At 36.2% G+C, this 18,315-nt stretch overlaps 1 protein-coding gene across 1 annotated transcript in view; it reads right to left on the bottom strand.

The window, feature by feature from the left end:
• Window positions 1-213: 213 nt before the first annotated feature.
• Window positions 214-18,315, bottom strand: part of LOC137919327 (transmembrane protein 64) — a 58,199-nt gene continuing 40,097 nt past the window's right edge. Inside the window, exon 3 of the mRNA XM_068762372.1 lies at window positions 214-638. Coding sequence (XP_068618473.1) covers window positions 510-638 — 129 coding nt within the window. The 3' untranslated portion in view covers window positions 214-509. The remainder of the gene's footprint in view (window positions 639-18,315) is intronic.

The raw sequence follows: 18,315 nt of genomic DNA, 5'->3' as shown, positions 1-18,315 counted from the left end.
CTTTAAAAAATACCAATCTCCAGAATAATTATTCATAGAATTGTAATTTTTTTCTTTCAGGAATATTATTATAACTGGTAAAACGTATTTTTATTTAATACATTAAAACCGAGTATGTCCGCCATTATTAATAATTCTCACACGTACCACTCACAGGTAAACATGGAAATCGCTTAACAAAATATGAGATAGATATTTTTAATATCTCTTTTGTGTTATAAACGTCGCAAAAATGTATGTTTAACTCGGCTAGTAACAATATTTGCCCGTCACAGGCTTGCTATTCTATTATAAATAAATGCAAGTTTTCGAACGAAGCAAGTGACACATTCTGACATTCGGTAGTGAAGCAACAAACCTCTTGGAGGTGCGTATCATAATATCACAGGAAAGTGAACTCAATCACTTCACACATAGGTTTCATAGTCGCAGGTGCCGAGGCACCCGGGGGCCGTGCACTAGCTGGTCCTCTCGGAGCCGCTGTCGAGGTCCGTGGCCCTGGCCGAGGGCTAGCTGATGGTGGAACTGCTGGACGAGGAGAGCGTGTCGCGGCCGAGCTCCGCCGCCATTATTGCGATCGTCAGTTCCTTCCGGGCCTTTTGCACCACCCACACCATCAGCGTAATCCCAATTAGGATCTGAAAATTTAAAAATTCTTATTAAGAATCATGTCATTTAAGTAAGTACAGCGACTTCTTTGTCACCTTGCGTATTTTATTAAATAAATTTTGTGTATCATCGTCATCATTCCAGGTCCAGCAAGTAGACAGCTGGCAGCGAGGCAGCCTGCATCCAACGTCCTTCGACGAAATCACCAAGGTCGTCTGTCCACCTGGGTGCACGTCCCACGCCCCGCTTGCTGGCGCTCGTGGTCTTCAACCTTAAGATCCCAACGGCCTTACGCACTATGATGCTGTCTCACTTCAACTTGCCAATCCGCTGAGCTATCTCGGTTACTTTCTTTCGTCTTCAATTCTCGTCATTTCTAATTTGATCTCTTTGAGAAGTTCCGAACCTATTCGTCACCTACGTCTTGATCTCGAGGTTGGGATGGGCAGGAAAGTGGAAAAAGAAAGTATCGCCTCCTTCATGGGTAACGACAAATGTCGTCTTGCATTTCTGAAGTTCAGCAGACCATTGCTCGGAACAAGAGCATGGTATAAAACAGAAATTAAAAGAAATATTTACACTCGCATTGTAACATCTCTGCCCCAAACAGGCAGGAGAAACGAGGTATTAAAATTTTAAAAACCTCTCCATGGCCTATTGAACGACTATGGGCTTGCTAAGGAGGCTCAAATTGAGAGATCACGTCTCTGTACCAGTAACTCATCACTGGTAACACATATTGATCGCAGACTTTCGTTTTAATGCACTGATATTTATCCTACGTCATTTTTATTGTTAAGTACATCCGTACGCGATATACATATAACTATTAGTAACTACACAATTTAATAATTCATTCAAAAGTCAAGGTTGGGGGTAGTCGCAGGATCGCAGTCCAAAATTAATCATCGTGACAATCTTTGGAAAAGGCATATGCCTTGCATCCCATCTATTGGCTGAAAAGAAGAAGCATAATACACAGAATAATGTGCAACAAAATATTTTACAACGCGTGTGTAATTATAAACCCAGTATTCATACACATTATAGTTTCCATGTTTTTCCGTGTTGGGTAGACCCCCTACTTACCTGATATTGATTTTCTGTAAATTTCTAACTGTAGTGAAGTTAAGTGTTAAAAACTTAAAGTAAAAACACATGTTAATTTATGCACTTATTAATTGAATTTAAATTAAAACTACTCAAAAAATAAAATTTTGAATCTGTTATGTAAAATATACGTAACATTAAATAAACAAATTTTTTACTTCATAGGTACTTTTACAAATAATGTAAATGTTTTGATGTTATAAGATAATATGGTGTAAGTAAATAGGTACTATCAGTGTATGTGTTGAGATCCACTACCGTGGAACCCCATTTTCATTTCATGGTCCCTCAAACTTTTTTTCACTGACGTAGACCCCTTGCAGATTGTCATAGACCCCTAGGGGTCGATAAAGACCACTTTGGAAATCACTGCGCTAGATTATGGTATGTAGTAAATTTTAGAGAGTACGACTTACTATAAACGCCATGATATATAAATAATATATACCCATAACATTGAAAATGAAGGATTATTGTTAACGGGGCCACCTTATCGTTTCAAGGTCACGATTAAACCCCCAACGTGGAGAGTTTAGGTAACTAATTTTTACTGGCCTTAATATATTTTTAATTCTATTGTATCTATATGTATGGCTCCATCTTAGTACACCAATTCCTCGCTTTGCGTCGTTGCGTTTTGCGTTTTTTTCGAAGTTGCGTTGCTGCTTAATTAATGCTAATTTTCACTATGCATCGATAGATTTTCGAGGTTGCTTTGTTTTGGGTTCGAGTCTTTAATTTTTTTTAAGTTTTTTTTTCTTTCTAAAAGATGGCAACACTTTTGTTTCTGATTGCGCCATGTCGTCAAAACTCGGGGATTCTCTTTCTAACTAAAAATCAACGCAATTTTTATACAGTTTTATTTTCACTTTATTTTGCTAATTTTAGAGTTCAGTTTCAATTACGTAATGTGTTGTGCTTTTTTTAAAAGAGAATAATAAATTGATATAAATTTTTACGTGTTGTTTCTGGTTACAAAAAACGTAAATATTATTCCAATTTATTTATTGGCAGAGTTATGTTATCTTTGTTTTTTAAATGTTTACTTTGTTCAATATTCTTTTTAAAAAGTAGTATTTTCGTAATCCTGGAACCTATCTTCGATCTTTACATGGTTTGCTATAGAAAATCTTAATTCACATTGCGTCGTTCTTTTTTGGAACGTAACCACGACGCAAAGTGAGGTATTGGTGTATAAGGTTTCGTTTCAGTTCATAGCAAGACATGCCTTCCGCAAAGACATCTATATGATAATATACCCTAATTACCACGCTTGGCAGGCTGGTTGGCGATCGCAGTGCGGTACTATGGTATGCAGAGGACGCTGGTGCCCATCCTCTTGAAACTTATCAGTGAGTTGTGATAATCTTATATAAGTAATGTTCAAAGTGTGAATTCAGAAGCGGCTTAACCTTTAGTGCAGGGTATGCAATGCTCATAGGCGCTGCCGTCGCTAAGAGCATCGTCTTGGATCATCATGACTTTTTTTTGGCCCCCGCTATTGGGAGCCTCTCGTACCCCCTATCTGGTGTGGGACAGAGTTTTTTTATTTACATTAATTTAATTTTTTCACATACGTTTTTTTATTTTCTTTCTTACTTCATAATAACTTTCGTTCATTTCTTTCTTTCCACAATTCCACTGTCTTTCCCTTTCGCTCTGTATCGCCTTTCATTCGTTCCACATTACTTTTACATTTTCTTATATTCTATATCACATTTTTTACTTATATTGTATTATTATTCTTTATCACTTTATTACTTTTCTTTGTCAGTCTTATTTGTTTGCATCATGACATTACAACGATATGATTTCGCTGTCTATAAAACTTAAAACACAAGACGAAACATAAACTATCGCGGTTCGCCGCTTAGTTTCGCAACAGAGATGTTCTACAGGTATAAAAACAATGAGTGTTATTCTGCCGTCATAAGAAGAAAGGCCGTAACTAATACCATACTGTAAGCTATACCTACTTATAAAAGAGCTTGATGGATTATGAAAAAAATTCTTGTTACGACGGCAAAGTTAATAGTTATAGCCCGGGGGGACAGGCCTAGGGGGTGCCTAGGGGGCCCACGGTTTACTCGAGATAGAGCCACCCCTGTGTGAATTATATAAGATTATATCCTAGAAATCAAACTCGCGACCTGTGATCGCAAGTCTCAGTCGTTACCGTTGAGCTACAACTCGATAGTAATATTTATTACAGTAAGGAAAGGACTAATATATAACTACTTCCGCTATGCAGCAGTAGTCGTGCAATGAAGTGCACCGCCCGCCAGCCCGCTGATAAATGCGCGTGCTGCAAACAATGCGGAACACAGCTACCACTGTTAATCAACTCTACACCTGTTTCACCCCTCCACTGGGCATCCTCAGGAGTAATGTTACGATCAGCGATATATTAGTCTTTTCTTTAAATGACCTGGTCTTATTGAAAATTTAAGGAGGCCTATTTCCAGCAGTGACGGTCTTCATCTGAAATGACGATACGATCACTTACTTATAATTATTATCATCCGATATATGCCGAATCCAAGGCAAAAACCAGCCTCAAAGATCGCCACGACCGATTTTATTCTGCTCGCATACCAGCTACTTCCCGTGACTTTGACTATGTCATGGGCTTACTAAGTGGGGGAACCTGTGTTTTCCGGTTCGTGGTCGTCACTCAAGAACCGTCGGATGCAAGAGCGATGGGACCAGATCACTGATACTTCAGACTATCAATTCTTTGAGCTACATAAGTGTCTTTGGTTCTTCGATCTCTGCGCGCAGATACGAGCAATGCGGAACACAACTACTACCGTTAATCAACTCTACACGTGTTTCACCCCTCCACGGAGCATGCACAGGAGTAAAGTTACACCAATTAGTGCCAGAACACCGATTTCTGGGGCTGAAAGACTTGCGACTAGTGACCTTCAGCTGGTAGACGAGATATTATATAGTTAAGATCGCCCGATCACCGCATCGTGGTGACCTATGTTGGAGGGTTATGTCTTGGAGGACGTATATAGGCCGACGTGATGGTAACTCCTTACTCCGAGTTATAGTCACATAGAAACGTACTCCACCTGAAAGGGGGGGTCGAGGGGTCGATAATTACAAAAAATATTTTCAAATTATATCTTTTAAAGTTATAAAACTCGCAAGTATATATTTTCATATGTTTATTATTCATAGCAACACTTACTAGTTACCTATTTCTACCACAGTGGAACAAATGACGAAGGACACTTGACTTTATATTTTCCTGCTTGAATATATTAAATATGGTTGTTAAGAAGGAAATATAAATTTAAATAATTATAATTAAACAAAATAGTATACTGACAATTTCTATTACAAGCGCAAAAAATAAGAATTTTTAAACCATTGCTCATCGCATATTTTGCACGCAAAACTCTAAAATTGGTCATTTGATGCCTTATGGTATGTTTTATGTTTAAGACTACCAAGAAAGGATTTTATGAAATGACACCTAAAGGCAGCGCGGGCCACGTGAAGAGAGAGAGACAAATAGTAAATTACACAGAGATTTTGTCAGCAAAAATCTGTAAAACATTCAACCCTATTTCCACTATTAAATATGTTATAATAAATAATTCTTTTTGAATGCGATAGGCCAATAACTTATATTTTAATATACAGTCATTCCAATTTTAAAAACGTTATTATCGACCTGCTTACAAAAATTTTATTCGTACAATTATCACAGATTATAAATGCTAATTATATTAAGCAATTAAAAAAAAGCTCTCAAATAGCAGACTACACACCCTTGAGCATCGTCGTCGAATTGCCAGCTTTTATAGGTTGTACTTTGAAGAGTGCTCGAAAGCTCTTTTCGAACTGATTGAGCCATCTCCATTCCTTTATCGGACTACTAGACGCAGGCAAAAATTTCATCTTTACGTTGTTGACATACCCAAAAGTCGAACTAACCGGTTTGTCAGCTCGTTTTTGGTGAGAGTCATCAAGATTTGGAAGAACCTGCCTGGGTCTATTTTTCCTGATGAGTTCAACTCTGGAGCCTTTATGAGTAGAGTGAACAGGTTTCTTTTAGATGGGCGTGTACCAACTTCGTCTTCATCTACACTTTCCATCAGGTGAGATGGAAGACTAACGCCTATTCCATTACAACTATATTAAAAAATCAGTACAAAATCTTCAGAGATATATAGTAAATGATGATTATTTTAGTAATATTCATTCCAGTTTTAAAAACGCTATTTATCGACCTGTTTACAAAAAGTAAATTCATACAATTATCATAAATTATAAAAGTAGATATAAGTGACGGATTTACAATATCGTAGTATCAATTATTTTTATCACTAAAGTATATCTTATCATGAACGTTGTTAACAATTTACAATAGTTCCATACCGGGTTTATTGCATCGTTCAGAGATTATAAACAAAGGTATTTCACTCGGTTATTGCGTAAACATTATCAGAAAACAATGGAGTGTCGCAACGACGTGATTGGCTGCGATAAAAAAAACTATGCTTGTTTTATATGAAACAACATAATGAGAACAGTGTTGGATAACCAACCAGAATTCTAAATTAAGGATCAATATTTAGCCACTTCCGCACATGTAGTAGTAGTCGTGCAACAAAGTGCACCGCCCGCCAGCCCGCTGATAAATGCGTATGCGGCAAACAATGCGAATTACACAACTGCCACCGTCAAATCACTCAACACGAGTTTCACCCCTCCACGGGGCATCTTCAGGAGTTATGTTACACCGATTAGTGCCAAACACAGAGTCTTACTTAGGATGGACTTCCGCAAGGTAACGCCTGATTCCATTAAATAACCAGAATTCTTATCGTACATCACAGGAGAAGCCTTCCTGAGTTTCTTCCGAGACTTCTCCCAGCGCTGATAGTAGAGATAGAGCGCTATTATGTCGAAATGCTAAGTGGGTATTATCGACGATTTACAGCCCAAGACGAGGTCCACTTGTGGGGGCCCTTGATCTTAGTGATTTCATTGAGCGTTCACTGCAACGATCCAACGGTCGCCTCTCAATCCAATAAAATAATATATTCATCAGCCGAAACTACACTGCGAGTCTACAAGTTTCTTTACTTTAAAAGATCGCACTCCGCTTCCTGCCACCTCAAACACATGGAATTCGCAAATGCCATTTAGGCGAGCGAGAGTCCGTTCAAAAAAAAAAAAAACAACAAGAGAACAGAACTTCTAACAACTAGCGGTTCCGACAAAAACTGTATTTTCAAAAGTAATCGGTCTGTCGTTTTCCTATATAAACACAATTAATGTTCATTTCTTTTGGTAAAAAAATATTTCAAAGCGGTCACTTTATACAAGGTGATTGGATATAGGTATAAAACCTTAAAGGATTTTTGACCTTTTCATGTTTTACGCTTGTAACTAATCATCCTGTAAAGTGGTTTATGTCAGTTTATAATTACCTTCACTGTCACTTACAATGCCATCTTTATGAACCGTGATTGACACTGTATCTAGGTTAATAAAGCATTATTGTTTATTTTTAAGAACTCATTGCTTACTAACTAGCTGTGCCCGCGACTACGTCTGCGTGGAATTGAACAAAAAATATTTTACGTTATTTGTCTAAAATAAAAGTATCCAAAGTTACTTCTTATTACATCACCTACCTACCAGTACTTGTTCTGTCAAATTCGGTTCAGCCATTTCATAGCTGGACAGACAGACAAAAAAAATTAAAAAATGTAGTTTTGGTATATGTACCTTATATATCTTCGCCCCCACCGAAAAAAAACATGTATAATGCTATTGCGGACTTATTCTATTTCTGTCAAATTCGGTATGTACAGACAGATTTTATTATTACGATATTATTAGTTGGAAAAACGTTTTGCTAGTAATGGGTGTTACTGGCTACTTTTAAACAATTTTATGAATATATTGACCTCTTATATCATAATCTTTTTAAAGGATCAATCACAAACTAATCCAATGTGATTCGAAAAAAAACTGTAAAAGCTATTGCGGTGATAGAGTTGACAGGAATGTACAGTACGTACTCATGTGTACATTTATTATCTCGTATTGCAACCTTACAAATGACGGTCAGTATTAATTTCCGCTCGAATAACATCGTAAAGGACGTTACTCTTAATAAATACATTTAAAAAACTTTTAAGTTAAACGGTTTTTTTATACCCATATTGTGGTGGTTGTGGAAAAATATGTACCTAGTCCGCCATATTGGAACGGCGTCCATCTTGAATTTTAAATTTTGACATAATCATCGTGTTTTACTAGTGTTGCCCTGTCATTTGATACCCATATTGAGGGGGTTAAGGAAAAATTCGTAATCCGCCATTTTGTATCGGCGGCCATCTTAGATTTATAATGTTATTGATTTTATTATATTGTATTGTCATCTAAATTAAATGTGTGTACCAAATTTCAGATCAATCTGACAACGGGAAGGTGCTTAAATTTCAATTTCTAATTTTGATCCAAACTAAAAATTCGTACGAGTCGAACTAAATAAAACCGTTTAAAAACGTTTGAATTTAATTCCAGTAAAATTTTATTTCCGTAATAACTCAGATAATTTTCAGAATGTATAAACAGAAATTAAAAGCGTAGATGCGGGAAAAAAATAACTTTGATTTTGGCATATAAATTATCCTTGCAATTTTAATATAATGAAAGTTATTAAAGAAATTCGGTTTTTTGTTTCTCCTGTAAAATTTGATTTTTGCGATTACGGGTTTATTAGGCGATGGCGACGACATATTAATATGTACCTTATAAAAAGTCACTGTGATATTACAAACAGACTTTCCAATTTTATTCATCTGTATAGATATTCAGAGATGAACCAAATTGAAATAAAATTAGAAACACACATAAAAACATTTCAATTATTAAATTAAATTTCGAACGAAATTATATACGCGTGTGTGTGTATTGTGTGTGGATGTGTGTTACGCTATATTTTGTGCATGTGTGCAATATATATATATATATATATGTTATCACAAGACGTTAGTGTGATTTTGAAAAAGGAAATCTTAGGTCATTGTAATTATATCTACAAATACACTCTTATGTGTACTACGCATAGAACTCAAAATCCCATGCGACATCGTTACCATATGCCGCTGTGACATAGAACGTAAGAGTGATTAGACTAATTATTTATCGCAATTATATCGCTCAGACAGTGAACACGTGAGAGATTTTAGCACTGATCATTATGTATACATTTATTTCCTGGCAATGAAGTCAACAAGGAGATTTAATATTGCATAATGGTTTTATCGCTGCCTGTGTGGCTTCGGCCTTGAACTGAAGATACTCTGTTAGCACATCTTTCGTTTACTGCGTAATATATAGTGTTGATGTAAGTCAAATTCAAAAGATAACATGGCAATAGGTGTCAGCTAAAGATCTGTGGAAGGTAACACCATAATCATCACGATCGGCTGGTGGAATGTCGATCGCAGTGTGGTGTTACGGTACGCAATTATTTCAGGGGTTTTATTACAGATGTTGTAAGCTCTATTACACAGAAAATCATCTTCGTTTTAGTCGCTCACTGCAAGGTATAGGCCTCCGCCAAAGATATCTATGGCGGGATATACCATAAACGCTTAGAAAGAGGTGTGGCGAAATAATTTTCTATCAATAGCTTCATCTATTACGACCACTAATACGAGGGTGAATCAAAAAATTCTTGGAATCAATATTAAAAAATGCAAAGATTTAAATAATAATATTTTATTTTTCTACATAATCTCCCACCAATGCAATGCATTTAGAATAACGCGTTTCTAACTTCCTTATTCCTTGTGAAAAAAAAAATATTTTCTTGACTCTCGAAAAAGTCTTCTACGGCAGCTATAACCGCGTCATTATCGTGAAATTTTGTTCCACGAATTTCCTCTTTTAATTTTGGAAATAAGTGAAAATCACTTGGGGCTAAGTCCGGAGAATATGGTGGGTGGTCAAGGAGATTGATCCCAGCACAGCGGATGAGCGCAACTTTCGATCGATGAGCAGGAGCGTTATCTTGAAGGAACAACACGCCCAACGACAGTTTTCCACGACGTTTTTCTTTAATCGCTTCACGCACTTTCGGGATTAAATTTGCATAATAGGGTCCAGTAATCGTCTGGCCTTTTAGCGTGTAATCAATAAAAAGGATTCCTTCACTATCCCAGAACACAGAGGCCATAACTTTGCCAGCGGTAGGAGCAACTCAAATTTCTTAATGGATGGAGAGGATGGTCGTTTCCAAGACATGCTTTGTCTTTTAGTTTCAGGATCAAAATGGTGGACCCACGTTTCATCCATGGTGATAAGACGACGGCAAAAATTATCCGAATCACGCTGGAACATTTCGAGATTACGCTTGGAAATTTCCAAACGTCGCTTTTTGTTTTCGTCGGTTAACATTCGTGGCACCCATCTTGCAGACACCCCAGTGAATCAATTAAAATGGATTGAACGCTACCAAAAGATATCTTTAGGATCTCAGCTATATGTTTTATAGTCATTCTTCTGTCTTCTGTCTTCCAAAACCAGATTCTCAACCTTTTTGACATTTTCTTCTGTAACTGAGGTTGAAGGCCGCCCAGAACGCAGGTCATCTTTACAGCTTGATCTACCTCTTTTAAATTCAGCCACCCAGTACGCAACCGTAGAATAGGGTACAGCATCACCCCCTAATGTCTGCTGAATGTCCAAAAAAATTTCCTTCGTAGACATTTTTTTCAAACTGAGATATTTTATCACCGCACGTAACTCACTTTTATCCATAATTTTGACTTTTTAGCAACTCGTTGCACAAAAAAATTTATTACATGCGAACGAACTGACAAAAACAAGTGACAGTCTGCATAAATATAGTGTGATAGACACTCTTTACTTTGAATATCGAACTTGATCCAAAAAGATTTCATATATATGCACTTCTAAGAACTTTTTGATTCACCCTCGTAGTAATAATATATCAAGGATGTTGTTTATTATTTATAGTGTCAATGCGTGATGTCTCAAGGTGACCAGTTTAAATATTTTAAGTGCTATTTAAAAAATAAACTACGCGGAATCAAAATACAATGTTAATGCTATATCCATGTACCGGTTCTGCCTCGCTCGTGTCGTCTCAACAGCCATATTTTTATATATTTTAAATATGGACGTATATAAGTCAGACTAATTTTTAGAGAAATTAATTAAATTTAACGATAGTCAGTGTCTTCGTAATTAAATAGCTTGTATTTAATGGAATCAGGCGTTACCTTGCGGAAGTCCATCCTAAGTAAGAAAAGGACCAATATTTAGCCACTTCCGCATATGCAGCGGTAGTCGTGCAACGTACACCGCCCGCCAGCCCGCTGATAAATGCGTATGCGGCAAACAATGCGAATTACACAAATGCCACCGTCAAATCACTCAACACGTGTTTCACGCCTCCACGGTGCATCTTCAGGAGTTATGTTACACCGATTAGTGCCAACACCGATTAGTGTCACTCTGTGTTTGCATGTGCGAAAGTGGCCTAATATTGGTCCTTTTCTTACTTAAATAGTTTGTGTGCACATAAATCAAACACTAGGTGATGTTCAATCATCAACATAAATGCTGCCATAACTTAAATCTTCATCATCATTCCATTGGACGTCCACAGCTGGACATTAGCGTCTCCCATAGACTTTTTTTATTGGTCCCCGTTATTTGGGATCTCCAGTACACCTTTACCTTAGGCGTGACAGGGTCTCTTTATTCTATTAAATAATTTTTTCAGACACTTATTTTTATTTTACGTTCTCTCCTTATATTCTTCACAATTTCATTCATTCGTCATCTATTTTTCTTCACTATATCTTACATTATCCTGGCTTACATGTCTTATACACATCACCCTCCTTCCCTCTTATACGCTCTCTAAATATTACAGCTGATTACTTATATATTTCACAGTACAACTTTTACTTTTAGCTTTGGTATTTTCCTCCTTTTCGTCTGTCTTATTTGTTACATTTTTAATATTTCTCATTTGATTTAATTCTTTAACTTACTGTTTACATTTTAAAATACTTATTTGTCCAGTCTTACACACCCCTATAGATTTCTAATAGCACCCTTTAAAAGTTTTGTTATCTGTCCCTGCAGGTTTTGTGCAGCCAAAAGTTATTGGCCTATCGTATTAAAAAAAAATTAATGTAACATATGTTTTACAGATTCTTACTGACAATATCTCTATATAATTTACTATTTGTCTCACTCTTCACGTGGCCCGCGCTGTCTTTTGTAGGTGTCATTTCATAAAATCCTTTCTTGGAAATTTTTAACATTTAACATACCATAACGCATCAAATGACTCATTTTACAGTTATGCATGCAAATATATGCGATGAGCAATGGTTTAAAAATTCTTATTTTTTGCGCTTGTAATAGAAATTGTCAGTATATTATTTTGTATAAATAATTTTAATTTATATTTCCTTCTTAACAAGGTCGTCTGCGTTTTCCGTCCGTGGATACCACAACAGAACTTTAAGACCGCAGCAACCATTTGTTCTACATGCTATGGCCTGTCACGTACGTCACTTATAGTCACTTCAATTTGATAATACGCTATTATCTAATTACAGAATTTCTTCTAAAACAATAAGTATATATACATCATATGGCAGTCTAATCACGACAGTGTCAATGTTAGAATTTAAAAACAAAAATTATCCTGTACCACAAAGCATAACTTATATAATATATTATTTATATAAGATTTACTTATTTACTTACTTTACTTATATTATATTACATCATATTTTATACTTACTTTACATTACATCATAAACACACCATGCTTAGAGATACATAGATGAGACACATTTTTCGAAAGTATGCGAAATGTTAAACAGGTAAAATCAACCAATGACAGTTCAGGCCAGGATCCCTTCATGGCGTCTCTTGAACTTACTCACTCCATGGATAGTCCACCAAAGGGATCTGAGAGCTCAACGTCGTCTCAATCCAGTAAATAGATGTGTAACGACAACTAACTCCGTAGATAACCTTTCTCTATCGCACACATCTTCCGTCGCACTCACACGGACAACGCATGTGATTGGCCGTAAAGTGAGGATTGTGATTGGTTGTGTAAATAAGGTTAGTTCTAGGATTTGCTAACGTAGTTTTTAAGGTTTTGTATAAATATTTTTCGATTTTTAATATAACGGCCCAATCCGAGACTCTTCCTGTCCACTCGGGCAAGTGGCAGTCAAAACATAAATCGCCCAGATCGTTGATATGGCCGTATCTGTTGTACCTTTATATCTCAGTGAAGTATAAACTCGACCTTGTACCGGGACAAACGAGAATGACAGTGAAGCAATTCAGTTCATATCACAAAGAGCCCTCGAGCTGAGAATGGATTTCAAGAGCCAACAGAGCTGTCTGTCAGCGTCCGGAGTTAATTACTCTCTATTCTTTCTTTTAATTGACGGCATACATCATTACTATTTTTTTCATTTATAAATATGAGTTACCATTTTTGTTAGATAACATCACAAAACGACACCTAGATTTCTTAGTTCTAACAAAATTGACATTGAATAGAAAAACATGTTATAAAACAGGTTAAAAAATTGTGAAGAGAATTATAATTGCCAGACATGTTTTTTAAGGACATCTCTTTTCTTCGCTATGTGTGGGGCAGGGACGGCATGCATCGTTACTAATTTTTTTCATTTATAAATATGAGTTACAATTTTTGTTATATGACCTCACAAAAAAACACCTAGATTTATTTGTGCTATCAAAATTGACATTGAATAGAAAAACATGTTATAAAATAAGTTAAAAAATTGTAAGAAGATTATTAATTGCCAGACTAGAGTCTTTGACTATATATCTATAAATATGTTTTTGAGGACACCTCTTTTTACCTTCCTATGTGTAGGGCAGGGACGTTACATATACAGATAAATAATTTATCCATCTAAAATTTTTAATTTATCTTTTTATTCTTTACAAATTCTTTCGTCCTTCACAATATCTATGTTTCCATCGATTATATATCATCTGCCTTTCGTTGACTTCCTTCCCACATCTTCACTCTTAGATTACTATTGAATTTATTTACATTTATTATTATTTTTTTAAATAAATTATTTTAACTATGTTTAGTTTTCTTTCCAACAACTAACTAACTTTACTACTTTAATTTACTTGCCACACTACCTACTCTCCTTGTTCTACTCTTGAGGCTTTTTTAATTTATTGCATACTGCACTAGACTTTTGCAAAAATCTGGGCGCATTTGTTCGTCGCCCATTAGGTATGTGATATTTGATCCTATTTTTAAGTATGTTGCCGGTTGTGACTTGTGGATCCTTATAACAAGGCTCAAGGTCATCCAGAGAGCAATGGAGAGAGCTACGCTCGGAGTTTCGCTGTGAGATCGAAACAGAAATGAGGAAATCTGCAAAAGAACCAACGCCACCGGCGTCTCGAAGAATTGGTATTCTCAAGTGGCAATAGTTGGGGTATAGGGCTCATGCAACCTACGGCCGTTGGCAAAAGTTTCTACAGTAGCAAGCACGAGCCGATGACAAAGTCATCGTGGCGATCGTTGGGATTGAGGACATTCACATTGGGATGGAGGACATTGACATTGGGATGGAGGACATTGACATTGGGATGGAGGACATTGACATTAGGATTGAGGACATTGACATCGGGATTGAGGACATTGACATCGGGATTGAGAACATTGACATCGGGATTGAGAACATTGACATCGGGATTGAGGACATTGACATTAAGGACATTGACAATGAGATTAAGGACACTGACATTGGGATTGAGGAGATTGACATTGGGATTGAGACGACATAGACATTGGAATTATTAGGATTGGGTGGCCTATGAGCGTCTATCCGTCTACATGATGATGGCAAATGAGTAAAAGTGGACAAGTCTCTCTTTGCAGTGACACTAGGAGTAGGAGTACATGCCATTTAAGTTTATTAGATTATTTAAGTAGTGTACTTAAGTTTGAATCTAATGTTATTTTGGGTTAAAATATATCACAAATTTCAGCTGATCCGTACACGAGACAATAACGCCGGGGTTCAACAACACGACTCGCGTTATAAATAACAACGAATCAACATAATTGCGAATTTGCATCGCGTGTAATTTTAGAACGCGAAAACAAAAACAAACCCGAAATAAAACTGGCGCCCCGTCATTCTTCTGTTTCTCAACGACGGTCTTAGCGTCGCAATGATTGACAATATTGCAAATAAACAAATATCAAATGGTCACCGATTGAGCTGATAGCGGTAGAGGTCTAAGACTTTTAGTCGTAGATCATGGGTTCGATTCCCGGGATACTACCTTATATAATTCACATTTCGTACACTAACATACACAGGATTGCTTTTGATTATAAACAAGTTTTCAAATGATGGGCAGAAATGTCCTCTGCGTACCATAATATCACATTGCGATCGTTAACACGCCTGACAGGTATATATATATATATATATATATATATACTATGGTATATCCCCTCCTCCCAAATTGAAGTGGCAGTATGCAGAACAAATTGCCGTTTAGGTCAACGGAAGTCGGAGGACGCGGGCCACTTCCAATCGATCTAAAGTCAAAGTCAAAATAGCTTCATTATGAGATCATTACAATCATTTATAATCGACAGCTTAAAATTAAGTTTATGTTAGTTCGTAAAGCGCCATTTACTAAGAACTAACGAAAAACCCAGTGACTTTTTTATTTAAATCGATTCAAAAGATAGATAAAATAATCTGAAATAGAGTAATATGTTTTACTTGAATTTACAAAAATATATACGGATTTATAAAGATCCTATTTGCAATATCTTGAAGTCAAAGAAGAATCGACTGAAATTATGATACCTTTTATGACCAGTTTCAGGGAGCGTAGTTTAATAAGTAGTTATTTACGTGCCTGACACGTTCCTATTACGGTCATAGTACGGTACATTGCATTATAAGGTTTTTTTTAAATGTCAAAGACCTATAAAGCAGTCGATCCATTGATTCTACTATATTCGTCGCGTGACTGACCATGAGCTCTGAGAAATTTTCGTCTTCTCTGTTCACAATTGGTAATTCATAATTTCACAATATTATACGTATTTATTATACGTATTACGGCATGTTTTCATATTTTAACGTATCCGACGTCCCGTGGGCTAAGGACGTGGAATGTAGCAATGTAAATAAAACATTCAGTTATGAATTTAAACAATATAGAGTGGCTCACGCGATTGCCTCCGTGAACGGAAATTGTTTAGGGTTGTGTTACACTGGAGCGATCAAAATTAACGCACAAAAACTAAAGTAGAACGAATAGGAAATACATATAAGGTATGCTCGTAGCTGCGCGCCGAGATCGAAGAACCAAAGTCACTGATGTAGCTCAAAGAATTGATAGTCTGAAGTATCAGTGATCTGGTCCCATCGCTCTTGCATCCGACGGTTCTTGAGTGACGACCACGAGTCGAAAGACACAGGTCCCCCCACTTAGTAAGCCCAAGATATAGTCAAAGTCACGGGAAATCGCTGGATGCGAGTAGAGTAAAATCACTCGTCGCGGCGATCTTTGGAGCAAGCTTTTGCCTTGGAGTCCGCTTATATCGGATGATAATAATTATAAGTAAGAGATCGTATCATCATTTCAGATGAAGACCGTCACTGCTGGAAACAGGGAAATTTGCAATAAGACCAGGTCATTTAAGAAAAAGACTAATATATAACTACTTCCGCTATGTAGCAGTAGTCGTGCAATAAAGTGTACCGCCCGCCAGACCACTGATCGTAACATTACTCCTGGTGATGCCCAGTGGAGGAATGAAACAGGTGTTGAATGATTTAACAGTGGTAGTTGTGTAATTCGTATTGTTTTGCAAAAATAGACAGACGCATCGCTTTCGTAATGCATGTTTGAACAAGTCGACGTGAGAGTAACTCGTCACAAACAAATTGTTTCGGTTCAGTATGTATTAGTATTACCATCTTATTATCATTAATTTTATAATAATATATTTATGGGAGAAATTCGATAAATAAATTCAATTTTTGGATTGCTAGGCGGGCCGCATATATATGTTCCCTTAACGGATGTGACTGTAATAGCTTGCACGATTATGTTATTGAACTATAGGAAGTTTTAGTAAATCAACAAAAAAAAACTGCTGTAGTGTCTCAACACCCTTATGTAACTTCACCGATAACATGTATCCAATGGTTTACGTGCGTAGCGAGGCGGTCTTTGATAACGGGAATAGTGATTCTTTTTGTATCATTAATCAATTCCAGTAATTGCACATAAACATACGGATAATTGATAAATATTTTATTTATAACTACCTGCTCTCGCGACTATTTAAAAATATTTAGTTTTTTTTTCATAAAATCATCCAAGTTCAGACATTACAGAGATTAGCCATAACAAATATATTTAAACATCAGTCTGTTTGCAATCATAAAAAAACTATTTCAGTTAAGAATCTTCTGAAATAGAGTTAGGTTATGTTACTCCTTATTATATCAGCTACCTACTAGTATATATACGCTTTATGTCATCATCATATCAGTCTATAGACGTCCAGTGGAAGGCACAGGCGTTCCTCAAAGATCGCCACGATTACCTGTGCTGAGTGTCGCAGGTGAAGTGGTTGCTGGTGTAATATATTTGTTTTTCCGTTGTTATATTTTCCTAATCTAATTTTTAATAAATAAAATTTTATAAAATAGTGTTACATTATGTGATGATTAAAAAGGTTGCTCACCCCTGCTCTTTCATTTCTTCTATATCATTGATGATATGTGAATAATAGAACTCAAAACTTAATAAATTCTATAAGTATCGATTGGTAATAAAATTAAAATATTCTGTTTCTGCCCCAAACAGTAGGGAACGAAAGACCTCAAAATACGAGGGTCTAAGTCCGGAAAGGCTAAAACGAGAAGAACCATATTAAAGATATCTCAGCCTGACAGTGAAGAGGTCAACGTGTTAAAATGCCATTGTGCTGGAGTCAACCAATAGCAATTGATGTCAACTCGAACGACGCGGCTTCAAGCCATTGTGACGTCACTCGTCACGTTTTCAATTAGAACTAGTGTCGATATCTCGTCTTCGGTGGTATCATTCCGGAAACTTCTAATGAATTATTTATTCATTTAACAATTCCAGAAGCATTTAAATGGTACAATTAAGCGATATATCAATTAAAAGTTGTAATATGTCTGGTCATTTTTCTACAAAATACTACTATATATTTTTTTAACCTCTCGTACCCCTATCTTAGATGGGACAGGGTCTTTATTGGAAATTTAATTTTTAATTTTTTCACATAATTTTTTATTTTCATTCTCTACTTTCATTCTACACATAATCTTTCATTCTATTCTTTTATGCCACAATTCTGCTTTCTTTCACTTTTGCTCTGTGTCCTTTCATTCCTCCCTCATTACTTGTTACATTTTATCTTTTTTCTTTCATTTACATTTTTATCACACTTTATATCACATTTGAGTTACATTATATCAC

This window comes from Battus philenor, unplaced genomic scaffold (genome assembly GCF_028537555.1).
Source record: "Battus philenor isolate CCGP_79_NKW_IND1 unplaced genomic scaffold, ilBatPhil1.0.hap1 SCAF_16, whole genome shotgun sequence".
Taxonomy (NCBI): Eukaryota; Metazoa; Arthropoda; class Insecta; order Lepidoptera; family Papilionidae; genus Battus; species Battus philenor.
Note: the sequence above shows the minus strand (reverse complement) of the source record. Positions and strands in the feature narration are given on the sequence as shown.